Source organism: Myotis yumanensis, unplaced genomic scaffold, assembly GCF_028538775.1.
Source record: "Myotis yumanensis isolate MYYU_CA2020_CCGP unplaced genomic scaffold, mMyoYum1.0.hap1 SCAF_17, whole genome shotgun sequence".
NCBI lineage: Eukaryota > Metazoa > Chordata > Mammalia > Chiroptera > Vespertilionidae > Myotis > Myotis yumanensis.
Genome location: NW_027223768.1, coordinates 33,185,278 through 33,199,249, shown reverse-complemented (window position 1 = coordinate 33,199,249; position 13,972 = coordinate 33,185,278). Strand labels below are relative to the sequence as shown.

At 49.9% G+C, this 13,972-nt stretch overlaps 1 protein-coding gene across 1 annotated transcript; it reads right to left on the bottom strand.

The window, feature by feature from the left end:
• Positions 1-1,804: 1,804 nt before the first annotated feature.
• On the bottom strand, positions 1,805-13,765 carry CUNH1orf116 (chromosome unknown C1orf116 homolog). The gene is made up of 4 exons (XM_070397377.1): positions 13,637-13,765; positions 8,666-8,851; positions 6,006-6,180; positions 1,805-4,770 (listed from the first exon to the last, which is right to left on the bottom strand). Exons 2-4 carry the CDS (start codon positions 8,768-8,770, stop codon positions 3,062-3,064), a joined length of 1,989 nt encoding a protein of 662 aa, XP_070253478.1. The 5' UTR covers positions 8,771-8,851; positions 13,637-13,765; the 3' UTR covers positions 1,805-3,061.
• Positions 13,766-13,972: the final 207 nt, after the last annotated feature.

The window sequence follows — 13,972 nt, the reverse complement described above, 5'->3', positions numbered from 1 at the left end:
CGTCTATGAGCCTACAGCTTCATATTATGATAGTATGATCCTTTCCTTCCTACATGTATGAGCATGGATCAAAGGATGGAGTGGCTCATCTCACATACACATATTGTAGACCCTGAAATCTTCACCTCCAGCTCTAACTCATATCAAACAGCGCCTGTTCTCCAATCTCCCATCTGCCCTTCCTTCCATGGAATAAACACCAAGTTTTGCATACCTGCCTACCCCGGGGTTACAGGGAGGCCTCCACCAGACCATACTTCACACTGTGAAGAAAGGCATCTAAGACATGACTGGGCCCATCCCCTGACCTCTGTGCAGGACTGCACGTAGGCCTGCCCCACCGAGTCACAGGGCAGAACTCCCAGAGTAGCACCTCCGTAGTGATTCAGAGGAGCAGCTGCCAGTATATCTGAGGGCACAGACCCCACGTGTCAGGCTGAGAGGCCTGTATTTGGCAGGTGGTTTGTTCCCAGCAGTAGCACGACTGCAACAGGGTATAACAGAGATGCAAGTTCAAGTGGAAGTAGAGTTGTCACTTTGGTTTTTTAAATGAAGTGACTGACTTTTATACATTTTCATCCAAAATCCTTCAAAAAGAAATAACAACAACCCTAAAGACACTCACCTGCCACCCAATCAGCTCAAGTTGAATGAAGAGCAATCCTATATGGATATAAGAGGAAGAGACATTCCACAGGTGGCTCTAACATCACCTTCAGGAATGGCAAATGTCCTCATTGGGATCCCACTGCTCATCTTCAAAGTGAGGACAACTAGTCTATTTTTGAATCCCAAAGACCATCTATAGAGAGAAACATGCTCTTTGAAGGATGAGGACATGGGACACATGGCATCTTTCAATAACAAGGGAAGGAAGGCTCTCACATGAAGAGAATTGGGGAAGTGGGCATGCCACTAGGGTGAGGCTGCAGGGCTGGAAGGCAGGATGTACGTAACTCTGGTCTGGAGAGAAATGACCTCTATCGGGGAGTGGGGATTTCGTAGGAAATACTCCTGACCAACCTGTGTCGGTCAGCCTTGAGTTGAGGTCAGGGCCCCAGATTCTTACCAAGGCTTACTTTACAGTGAACCCTAAGTTTCCCTATTTATTAGGGCAATTAACAAAAAACAAAGTGATCGTTCCTCAGGTTGTGTCTTGAAATATACACATGAAGCAGATCAACCAAATACATCATGTCCACTCAGTCCTCCGGGAGGGGGCCTTCTCTCTTTCGGGGAGTCTGTAATAAGACTTGGCTTGGCCAACTGAGGGAGTTCCTGTGGGCTGTGACAGACCAAGTCCTCAGCCAGGGCCAGGAGTAAGGCACCAGGCGTTTGGGTGTGTGTGTGAGAGAGTACACAGAAACCATCACACCCACACCCCACATACCACAACAGGGTGGAGCGGGCCACTTGTCCTTACCTTAACCTTCTCATCATGTTCAGAAATGCTGAGCTTTGACAGTGCTGGGACCCTAAGGATGCAGCCCCCAAAATGCTCGGCCAACCTAAAGGGCACCTTCCCAATAAGAGCTTCCTTCCTGGATCTGCCCCTCACATCTGGGGATCCTGGACAACAACCAGGTCACAGCCACGGGTCCCATTTATTTCCTAAGGGGAAGTAGGAGTCATGTCTCGCCACGTCTGATCCCTAAGCCTGTATTCACAAGCTCACACCACCCACTCAGATTACCTTCTTTTGGCATTTTCTCAAATTGCATAACTTGGTCAGGAAATTTGGGGTTAATCATGACTTACTCTACGGTTGCTTCCCAAAGATGAAATAAAAAGCCACAACACTAAATATGACACGAACAGCATTTAATCTCTGTTATTTCAGAAGACACTTTAGGATGTGAAGGTCCCGTGGGGTGCTGTGTGGACGCATACAAGTACTGCGTGAGGGGAGGCAGCATGCAGCCTGGACTGGGAGCAGGAGCCCAGCTCTGGCCCCGGCTCGGCTATTAAGTGGCATTGACTGTGGATGGGTCACTTCCCTTCTCCAACAGGGTTGGGTTTGAGCATCTCTAAGGCCCCTCCCAGCTCTGATAGTCTATGCATAACTGGCAGAGAATGTGTTGTGTTGATTTTCCGTAGGTACTGAGGAAGGTAAAAGCTACTTGCAATGGCGTGGGCAAGGCCTGAGACAGTTCTACTGTAAGTACCGAAGCCTCTGGTCTCGGGTTCCCATCTCAGTGTTGGCCCAGCCTGGGGTCAGTCATGAGCAGACTGAGATAGGAGCAGAAATCACAGAATCAGGGACCACCGCACAATTTTCTAGTGAATTTATCGAGTCCACAGCCAAGGACCCTCCCCAGCGGAGGTGTGCGCTTTGGCCACTTAACCTGCCTTCTCAGACCAACAAGAGCTCTGCTGCTCTCAATCAAGCAAGAGATTTTAGTTGCAGGAACGTGTCCTATCCTTGGGACGGGGGACGGTGAGAAGGTAGCAGGTGAAGAGATGACAGGCCAACTCCTCTTGGCTCCTGTCCAGCAGGCCGGAACCGAGAGAGGGATCGAGCGAAGTATGAGCCCGTCTCCATCTATCGCAGGAATTCTGGAAGACCCGCATTTCAGGTGACGCTGCATGTGTGGCACTGGCACATCCATGGTCTCCTTTGACTTTTTTTTTAATCAGGCTTGGCCACCCCTCTCCACTCAGTTCTGGTTGGGCCGAACTCTACCCAATGTACAAAAATCTCCAACATGAGCAGAATTCTCAATGACTCCTTGTGTCTTATAAATAGTTTCAGTGATATGTACAGCCTAACACACACACAGACACACACACACACACACACACACACTCTCTGTGGAAATCATATTCAGGATGATCATCAGGTACTCATTGGCACAACCACCCTGAATCTGAGCGTAGGCTTGGACTCCAATCTCTCCCTCCTCTTCACTTCGGAGAGCAGAGCATTGGAAAGAAGCCTAACCCTGCCCAGCCCCTGAGCAGTGAGGTGGACAAGGCTCCTAGGTGGAGCCCTGAGTGTTGTCTTGTATGACAGGAGGCAGGGACGAGGTTGTGCGGGCAGTGCTGGTGGCCGGGGCCTACTTTACTCCTTCCACAGTCCCAGCTTCTTCAGAGCCTCCCTTCTGTGCTCATCAGGGATGCCTTTGGGGGAAATCTTGACACTGACACAAGTGGGTCGAGGCAGCTTGTCTCGGCTCTGTCCTTGGTAAGACAGGCGCTTGGAGCTCTGCTCGTGGTCAGCCAGCATGCTCACCTGAATCCCTGCAAAGTCCTTCCCAGTGCCCAAGGAGGCGGGGCGGGGCCGGGAATTACGCAAGACATTGGGTGAGAGTTTGTTCAAGAAGGAGTCTTTTCCCAGAGAGGTGCTGGCCTTGGAGCTGGGGTCTTTCTCAGCTGAGAGGTAGCTGCCCAGCCCCACCCCTGACCGCTCCAGAGTGTTGGACTTGAAGTTCATCTGCCTCAGCCCAGGGATGCTGCTCTCTTGCAGCGTCAGGGGATTACTTACCCCTGGGGCCCTAGGGATGGGGATTGGCATAGACTTGGCAGCTGGAACCTTCCCTGGAGTGGGTCCCTGGGCAGGAATGAAAACCTTGCCTGGAGTAGACCCCTGAGCTAGAGCTGGAGCCAGGGCTTTCATTGGAGAAGGTCCCCGGGTTGGAGCAGGAGCCAATGCCTTCCCTGCTGAGATCTGAGGTGCAGGCTGAGCCAGGGCAGGAGCTGGGGCTGGGGCAGGGGCCTGAGCGCCAGTCCCCTTGAGTCTGATGGAGCTGGGGGGCTTAGTTAAGTGGGGGCTGGGCTTCTCTTGGTCCAGGGGCAGCCCCAGCTTCTCCAGAGCCTCCTTGCGTGCTTTCCTCTGCTCCTGCAGTGAAGAGGAGACCAGGCCGGAATCGCCGGGGGCAGCCTCGGGGTGGCGGGACAGCCAGGGCTGGGGGTCGCTGTGGAAACTGCTTCGGCTGCTCTTGAGAACAATATTAGGGGGCAGCTTCCGGGGCTTAGGCCCTGTGAGGGGAGCCACATGGGCATTTGGATCCCGCCCTGGTGGATCGGAAGCATCTGCAGCTCTGGCGTTCTGAGATGACATGGCAGGAAGAGGCCGAGGCTGTCCTGGTGCCCCCATCGAGCCTTTCTCATTGGCTTTTTGGGACATGGCCTCTGAAGAAGTCTCCTTTCTCTTCTGGGGGCTGAGTGACGTGAGGAACTGGGATGCGGGAGTCTTCTCCCCTGGCCCTGTGGGCAGGCTGTCTTCCCCACGCTGCTCGGGCTGGGCGTCCCGGAAAGCCTCTGGTGGGGGGATGAGCGCTATGTCCAAATCAAGGGCGGCCTCCTGGAGCCCGGCCGGAGCCTGGCTGGGCTCCCTGCTCTGGCTGAGCTGCTCTTCCTTGGGGTCTGGGATGACCCTCTGGACTGGAGCCTGGCTGGGCTCCCTGCTCTGCTCTTCCTTGGGGTCCGGGATGACCCTCTGGACTGGAGCCTGGCTGGGCTCCCTGCTCTGCTCTTCCTTGGGGTCCGGGATGACCCTCTGGACTGGAGCCTGGCCAGGCTCCCTGCTCTGGCTGAGCTGCTCTTCCTTGGGGTCTGGGATGACCCTGTTGGGTTCCCCTGGCAGGTGGCTGTTCGTCTGGGGGGTGCTTTTCCTGAGGTTCTGGTTCCTACTGATGTGGATATTGCGGGGGAGGCTGTAGGAGCCGGATCTGAAGCCCAGGCCTTGGGGTTCAGGCAGAGGGGGGAAGCTGGACTGGGTTGCTCTCCTTGGCTCTGGTCTTTGCTGAGCAACCGTCTCCTCTGGATGTCCTGGAGGGGCCGGGAGAACAGGGAAAGAGAGGACAGAGGTGAGATCCCTGCTGCCAAGGGAAAAGCAAATATTCCCTGAACTCTGGTCTCTAATTTGCATGGATGGGTTTTGTTTTTATTGGTTCTTTGCTCTTAAAGGGGCAGCACTCTTGCCTGGATATCATTTAGATGAGCAGATCGATACTAGCAGATTCCCTTCCATCAGGGATTAATTTTTCACAACAACCGGGGAAAGGGCAGCCCCCGATGGCTCCCTGTCCTGAACGCAGGCTCTTTCTAACCGTCTACAGAAGCACCAGGGGTGGGAGAGACCCAGGACTGTCCCCTAGGTATCTTGGGGCTCCCCGGTAAGTGATCCAATGGAAACATTGAACTCGAGCAGCATGAACAGGTGATTTGCCCTTGTTGAGGTCCACCTTCTTCCTTCACTTCCCATACTGGTAAGTACCCGGATGATTCTGGGTAATGGCCAAAGCTGTCCCCACACCAGAGAGCAATCTGGGCTCTTTCCTTCCAGTGAGCTAGTCAGGTGCACCGGGCCCACTGGGCCAGGGAGTGAGTCTGAGGTGGCAGTGAAGCCCCGTGTTCCCATGTACTGCTCGAGCTTCAGGGACATTCTAACACATTATCAATAAATAGTTGCTAAATCAATGAATGAATGATTGCAGTCTTGATTCCAGCGGGACTCTCCTCAGGAGGAAAGTGCCCACCTACCCTGGGACATATGGCCCCACACTCACGGCCACACTCACATGCCATCCTGTCCCCCTTCTACTGAGCCTCAGCACCACTGGGTCTGCACACACTCTCCCCAGGGCCTTAAGGTGCCACCCACTCAGGCTAAGGGGGTCCCTCCCTCTTCTTATCTCCTGCAGCCTCAGCCTCTGGGTCATTCAGATTAGCTCCCCACACTGACTCAGACTCTACAGAGCCAACCACCCATCCCTCCCTCACCTCTGTGGTTCTATCTGTTTAGAATTCCTCCATGAGTGGGTGGCAGCCGGTCAAACCCTCTTCCTCCCAGGCCTCTGACACATGTAGAAAAGCATAGGAAGCTGGCTGGTCAGCACACCCTCCTTCCCTCCAGGGTCAAAGCTTTATTCTGGCCAGGAGAGTGGAGGGGAGTGTGGTCACTCCTTCTGCTGCCTGTGACCCTTAGAGCCAAGAGCCATCAAAGTAGAAGGACATTCAGATTTCCTGCGTTTCGCCAAAGGTGCCCAGACAGTCTCTCTTACCCTGGGGAGCAGGCTGGAGTAGAGGCAGTGCTCGGGGACTTTGGGGAGTTGTGTCTTGCTCAGACTCCTCAGTGGACAGTCCGCTGTCAGCCTCGGTGTCCAATGAGCCAATGGTCTCCTCCAGGAAGAGCAAACACTCCTTCTCTTCAGCGGACAGGAAGTCGTAGCTGTCAGTCTGGAGTGAGGACAGGAGGAAGGAGAGGAGAAGGCAGCTATGAGAGAAAGCTCGGCAGAAACTGGCGGGGCCTGAGAACCACCCTGCGTTGAGGAAGGAATGCTGAAGAGCTGGAAACCTTTCCACGGTGCTACTCTGCAAACCTGCTGGAGTTGCTTCCTGAAACTGTAGGCACCAGGGAGGGCAGAGACTGGCGGGCTGCTGTCCCACCAGCACCCGGGTCAGGGGGCTGGGCAGGCAAATGGCAAGAGGCCTTTCTTTTGCTCAGTCCTGGGTGACATGCTTGGGAGCACAGATCAGAAGCAGTCCCAGGTTCTCATTCCGATTTCTCTGCAATTATTTGTTGTTTCTTTGCTCAAATATGTCCAATATTTCACTTTGTGTGTCTCCGATTTAGCTCTAAGTTATGCGAGCAACATAAAGATTTGACCTTCAGCTTGAAAGGTATTGCTTTCAACTTTTCTAAGTACTTCTGCATACTTGACCTGGCATGTCAAGGACAGCATGAGGACAAACAGGAAACTTGGCCAACTGCTGGCCAATGGGAACAGTGGTATGACTAGCCACAGATACATCTACTAAATAATTTATACTTGACTCTGAAATGCATTCCTTACAGGATTTTTTTCCCATGTGTATTTACCTTCTTGATAGTATTTGGCTCTGCTAACATTCAAATGAGTGTGCATTTCTTACGCAAATAGTAACTTAAGGGGGGAGGGTGAAGAAATTGGATGAGTACAGGGGGAGGGGAAAGAAAGCTATTTGGTATTAAATATTAGGTAGATATTAAGTAACTGATTTGAATTAGAAGAAATCCCATAGGAATATCTAGGAAAAAATGCTATGGTCATTTCCGATGGTTACTGACCAATGTTCTACAGGCCATGAAGACCCATGGAACAGTCACTCTCCAAACAAGAGGTTGAAGGGAAAACTAAAAGGGCAAATAGGAATATATGAAATTTGGCCCAAGTCTGTTCCTGGTATCTTTGTCCCTCTTCCTAATATTTGAGATGCTTTAGAGTTATATATTCTCTAGACCCACTCAGAGGGCCAGGAAAGATTTTGGGATAGCCCTAAAAACATCCCAGGAGGAGGGAAGAGAGCTGTTGGAATAACCCTTCCAGTCCCAGACTCCTTAAAGTGCCATCTGTCAGCTGACTGAGTGACAACTGACAGATGGCACTTACATTTCAAGGGGAGCCCTAAACATAGCCCTTGGAAGACCTGAAGCCAACTCCAGACAAAGATAAGCCAGCTCTGGGTTTACCCTTTGTGGATGTTTCTTTTTGAAAACCTTACATCCCAGTCATACTCTGTGTCCAGTGGTATGTAACTATGCTCCATTTTTACATATCAAAACTCATTGGCTATATATCCTCACCTGAGGATATGTTTTCACCAGTTTAAGAGAGAGAGAGAAAGAGAGGGAAAGAGAGAGAGAAATATCGCCAGATTGCCTTCCATATGTGCCCCGACCAGGGATCGAACCACAACCTAGGTATGTGCCCTGACCAGGAATAGAACCTGCCACCTTTTGTTGTACAGGATGAAGCTCCAACCAACTTAGCCACACCGACCAGGGCTCACTGACTATATTAAACATCCTTGATGTACAGTCGACACTCTTATAATCCTTACATTTTAAAATACCTCTAAAGCCATAAACTATAAATTCTCAGGTGTTATTATGTATGTGATGAATTTCCACAGGAAAGGCAAGCTTACATTTGACATAGGGCAGGTTTACTCTTTCACACGAGCCATACAACAATTAAGATTTAAATTCATGCCCAGAAAAATTACAATTTATTATGTGACATTCACAAATCATTAAACATAGTGACTTCAGAAGAGTCTCAATCTCTGCTCATACATAGATTAATTCTTTTCTACATAGAGAAATGTGCTAAGTGCTATATATACATTTCATTCACCTTCCTGCAAGAATGCTATGAATTCAGTTTTAATATTATCCCCATTGTAAAACTAAGGAGACTGAAGCTTAGAGAAATGAAGTCATTTGCCCAAGGTCATACAGCTCATACTAAGGAACCCAGATCTGTTCGGCTCCAGAACCCAGGCACTTAATTACTCTGGTCTCTTTGATCTTTTTAAAGTCTGAAATAAAGCTGCTAATTGCAGAGAACCAACCTGAGGAACCCATGTGCTACAAGCGTCTGTATCCTAGTTTCCACCACGATCTCAGATCACCGGCCTGCTCCCTCATCTCCACTCAGTCCCCCAACCTAATGAAAACTAGAAAAAGTCTCACTTGTCCACCTGCGCTCTCGGGTTGTCCCACCCTATAGAACCATGGGTGACTCAGAGGCAGAAAGCATCAACTCGGATGATTCAGTCCCTGACAAGGAAGATGAAAGAGAAGGAGCAGTGAGCCAGCCAGGTCGGTGGTGGGCAGGGCGGGGCGGGGCAGGGCAGGTGTGCAGAGAGCGGGCCAGGTTGCAGGACAGAGAGTACGTACAGATCCGGAGCGGGTGGAGGCGGTGCTCGTCATGCTGTCCCAGCTGCCGATGCGGGTCACGGGTTCCGAGCCAGGCCCCTCTGGCCACAGCTCCCTCTCGGGCATTGCCAGAAGCAAGGTGCAGGGACGGCGAAAGGGGCTCCCAGAGGGGAAGCGGAGAGAAGCGAAGGATGTCCCAAGCTGGGCCTGAAAAGAAAAGAATCAAAGCCATGTGTGAGCCAAGCCTGGGCTCGGGCAAGGCTCTGCCCAGGCCCTGGAGCAGCATGGCAGCAGGGACATCAAGCAAGCAAAGTGTTGGAAGGGGCCTGGACAGCCATTACCCAAACCCAACCCCCCCAGCCTGCAGGGAAGGACACACAAGCTGGCTCACATACATGCAGAAGGACGGACTTAGGTGGTGGAGGAGCATTTAGTCAGAAAGGAAATTCCATCATCTCCTTTAGTCACCTTTCTCTCTGAACTTACCCTCCACCCTCATTACTATAAACAGTAAATATTACAGGGGTTAAAAGCTTGGATTCTGGAGGTCGTTGGATCTGGGTTTAAATCACAGGTTAGCCATTTACAGTTATGTGACTTGAAGCAAATGACTCAGTTTTTTTTTTTCCTCATTGAACAGGGTTAATGTAAGGACTAAATGAGAACAGTTAGCATCATTTAGCTGGTAGTCAATAGTAAGCAATGAATAACTAACTACTACTGTTCTTATAATAAGAAAAAGACAAAATCCACTTGGGATCAAAGTAAATTGAAGGAAGGGAAACAAGAGTTTAGAAAAGACGGGTTCCGGTTTAAATGGGAGACTATAGGCTTGAAAGAAGGAACAGGGCCTTAATAGTACCTACGTCATAGGGTTGTCTTAAAGATACAACAAAATAGTCCATGTAAAACACTTGCACAGTGCACGGCCCGACTGTTAGCTGCTATTATAGTCAACAGCACCATCATCACAGCAGCCACTAGCAAGCCACCACTGTCTCCCTAGCCTTGGACACACATCATAGCACCTCCAGTGGTTGGCACAAACCCAATTTTCCTCGTGTGCATCACCCCCTCTATTGTTGACCTGATTCCAAGGAGGTTTCCTAACCCGTGTCAAATAAACAAGAAAAATGTCCCAGATAGCGTCCTCCCAACTCCAACTCCTAGGGAAAAACGTTTAAAGTTCATTGTGCCAATAGTAATAGCAAAAGAAGGCCATCCACCTTCTGAAAACCACAAGGATTTTCACATGCCTGTGTGTGGGAAACACTCCAGCAGAATTGGGAGGGGCAGGGTGACTCTCCTTTGTGAAAATGAAATTCTAAAAAAATATATGAAGATTAAAAGACAGACTAAACAGAAAGTTGAGGGCGAGGTAGAATACAAAATATAGAATAGAGTCTGATTCTGAATCCATATTTCCCCCATGACACCATACTTTGTCTTCTACCATCTTTCCTACCCTTCCAATACTAGGTAAAATGTGCTAGAAAAAAATGTGTTCTATTTGAGATCTCGGGACTTGGGGTTTGGATTTCAGGGCTTGTTGTTCCTTCACCAATAACTGCTCCCAATGCCTAAGTCAGGTTTGGGCTGTGCTGGGTGTGTCAGCCTGCCAGCTCCATAGCGCTGACAAGCTCAAGGCCTCAGAGAGCTCCCCTCCTGCTTGGGAGAAAGCCCTCAAGTGGAGCAGGGAGGGAGGAGCAGGACAATGGGGAATGAAGAGGGAAGATCCCTAATGACACAGGTAGTTTATGGTGGCGCAGCGCCTCTCAGGAGTTAGAGCGGGAACAAGGAGGAACAGAAATGCCAAAGATACACAATGATAAGTCATCATTGGGTAAGGCAGTTCTTGGAGTTCCTTCATGAGGTTAGTTGCCCAATATCCAGAACCCCAAAGACACAGAAACATGAGAAGTCATGTGAATGAAGTCCAGTCACCTCTTACATCTACTCCATTGATGACTGTCTAGATTCAGAAAGTACTAACTCATTCTTGACATTCTATGAGATTGATGCCATTACAGAAAAGGGGAACCATCTGTCATAAGATGAGGCACACAGAAGGTGCTCAAGGAATGCTAGATGAATGAATTTGACATCCATTTAGTGTCTGTTGAGTTGAACTATGGGAAGACCTCTTGTTCTGGCTTCTACCCTATTACTATAAGCGCAATGGAATCTGGTCAATGCTTTCAGTTAAACTAACAGGCATGGAGCATGCGCTGTTTCTGAGAAGTGAGTGGAGAACCATGGGTCTAGTTTTTGCCTTCATTTCTCTTCTCTGAAAAATCGGGGCAGTAAATAGTCAAAGTGGCTCACTGTGATGAATATAATATTCTCCATGAATGGGTGAGAGGGTGCTCCCTCTTCCTTTCAGAGAAAATGACTACCCGGGTTTTTCCAAGCACCCTTCAGTGTTTATAGTGGTTTCCTAGCCTGTCCTTCCTCCTAGGTGCCTGTCACACTCTCACTTCAGAACCAGGGTGGCCTGAAGCTGCTGGAAGAGATGGAAACAATTTGAATAGCACTACTTCAAAAAAAAAAATAGCTTACAAAGCACTTTAAATATGCTAATGAGATATTCAAAATAGCCTGATAACTTAGGCAGGATGTGGCCCACTTCCCCTCCCTAAGGGAAGCAAGGAATGACTCTAACTGTACATCCAGGACAGCTGGTGGCCCCTGCCCTTTCAGAGGGCATCTCAGACTGTCCAGATGCAAGAGGGCCATGTACCTAAAGAAGGTCATTGGCCACTCCTGACTGAGCACAGAAGCCCTACAGTCACCCTTCTTCTAACTCACACCTTGAACCCTGTACATCAGCTTCATGCTCCAAGGCCAGGTTTGGCCCCAACAACAGCTATCTCCATACTAAAGACATTACACCAAGTGCCACTGAAGATCGTATCATCAGACGCTACATAACCACTGCAGAGACAAATCCCAACCTGAAACCAAAGTTCAATGAATCCTGAAGTGCTCCAACCTCGTCTCCACACCTTGCTTTCTGACGCAACGTCTGACCCGTGAAAAGGTCTTCTCTCCCCACTCCCACTTCCCCTCCCACCCTCCCTCACCAGTTTGGCCTGATCTGGATGCTGCTGCATTTCCTTCCACCAACTTTACAACCTTGAAACTTGGGAGCTATTTCAGGGCAATCATTGAAACCTGAGATATTTCAACCTGATAAAAAGCCCCAGTACAAGCACTCCAGTGAGAGTTTGGTATCTTTTAACCCTTGACCTCTGGAGGACTTGAGGGGAGGAGGGAATGGGTTAAGAAATGTGTATAGTTAGGGCTGGCCATGCACAGGCACATTAAATATTAACCACTCCACTAAAGCCAGCCAAGCCTTGGAGGAGAGTAAATAAATAGTGTGTGGAATTCTGGCATCTGCAGAGGGTGGGGTGGGCAGAAGGCTTCAGCCCCATTTCAGTTTTCTCTGTACCTTCTATAGACTCCTCCCATGAGCCACCCCCACATCCTCCCAGGGCTCGGTCTCCCTCCCCAGTAGTCAAGAAGGTCGCCTACTTCCTTTAGACCAGGTGTCTCTGCTTTTCTACCCAGAAATGCACCCCAGGTTGGAGAAGATCCCAAGGAAACCACCAGGACGACTTCCACTGCACTGTGTCTGCATCCTCTCCGAACACGCGGGCAAGTTTCTGCGTGCGTCACGGCAACGCTCTAATCCCCCTTTCCACCCCTGGGTCTGAGGGAAGGGGTTGGTATACGTATTCTCTGCACAAAAGAGCTTTGTTGGAAATCCAATACAAGGGTTGGCAAAAGTAGGTTTACAGTTGTTCATTGGCAAAAACAAGAATAAACTCTGTTTCCCGTAGTCACAACTGTTCACCTACTCTTGCCCACCCCTGTATATCTGTACATTCACTCAGCTTGTGTCTCAGACCCCAGGTCTTCCTGCTTCCCTCTTTCCTGCAGGAGAAAGGAGGCATAGGGCAAAGTTACAGGCCAGAGTGTACGCCCCCCTCAGAGGTGGATAATGGAGAGCTGACTTACTATTCTGACTTGACTTCTGCATCCAACTTCCTTGTGCAAGTAAACCTGTCAAACAAGCTGCTAACTGGGAACCCTGAAGGAAAGAACACCCGGGCCTGGTTCCCTCTGTGGACCCGATCACACTCCTGTGACCTGAGCCCCACTCGGGACTGCTAACAGAGTCAGCATGCTACCGCAAGAGAGTCATAAAAATGTGGGCGAGGCCCCAGCACAGCCAAGTAGCTTTCGGTTTGCCAGTCTCCATGTCTATTCACAGGTAAAGTCAGAAAATTAATTGAGTTGAAACCAAACAAAGGGGACTCTGGGACTGGCTTGTCCATGAGGTTTCCAGAGATGAGCTGGTAGCCTGAGCTGGAGTTTTTCCAATGTAACCAAACCTCGCCTCCCCTCACAAACAACCCAGCGGAGCTCATGCCTTCCACACCTGTCCACAGAAAGCTCCATTATCACATTGCCCTATTACACACACACACACACACACACACACACACACACACACTGCACCCTTTACTTAAATAAAGATAGTGGATGAGTTGATAAAGCTATGGGAGAGTTTCCAGTAGAAATGCAATGGAAAAAACTACTCCCATTCCCTGGGCCTTCCTGCATTTTGACTTCTCTACTCCAACGACTCTTGTCCAAAGTCACAAGTCAATTGGAATTGCTCAGAGATGGAAATTTCCAAAACAAACCTATTTGTCCCCCTTGCACGCTTATCCAACCTAAATAAGCAGGTGGAAAGAAAAAAAAAACATTCCAGCCCTGGTCTCCACAAAAGCACTTCAATCCAACCTTCTTGCATCCCCGACTGGCCTCTGGGAGTTGAGGAACAGAGAGGAAAGCCCGCTAGCTGGGGTGTATAGGGCTCCCCACAAACCTCTAGCTCTGATTTCCCACACAGCCCCCTGCCCCCTCACACACACACACCTTGCTACAGTATAAGCAATAGTTGGTTAGCGATGAGCTCACCTTTACTGGGTGGCGGGCTGAAGAGAGGAAAGAAATACCCTTATATTTCAAAGGGCGGAGACGCGGACAGAGCCTGCTTCCCCTGCCTCCCGCTGTTTTCTTCTTTTGACCTCTTCCTGACTTACCTGGACAGGTAAATGCTTCATCTGTGCTGGTTCGCCCCACCCTGCCTGACTCTCAGCCAATCCCAGCATTCTCTCCCTCCTTCTCATTCCAGCTGTTTCTCCAGGGAAGGCGTGGGAGGGGAATGGGCAGGGCTGTGCTGCTCTCACTTAGCCAATCGTCTCTTGCCGTTCCTTCCCCTATTAAGAGCCAATAAAGAGCCCTTTAAAAAAA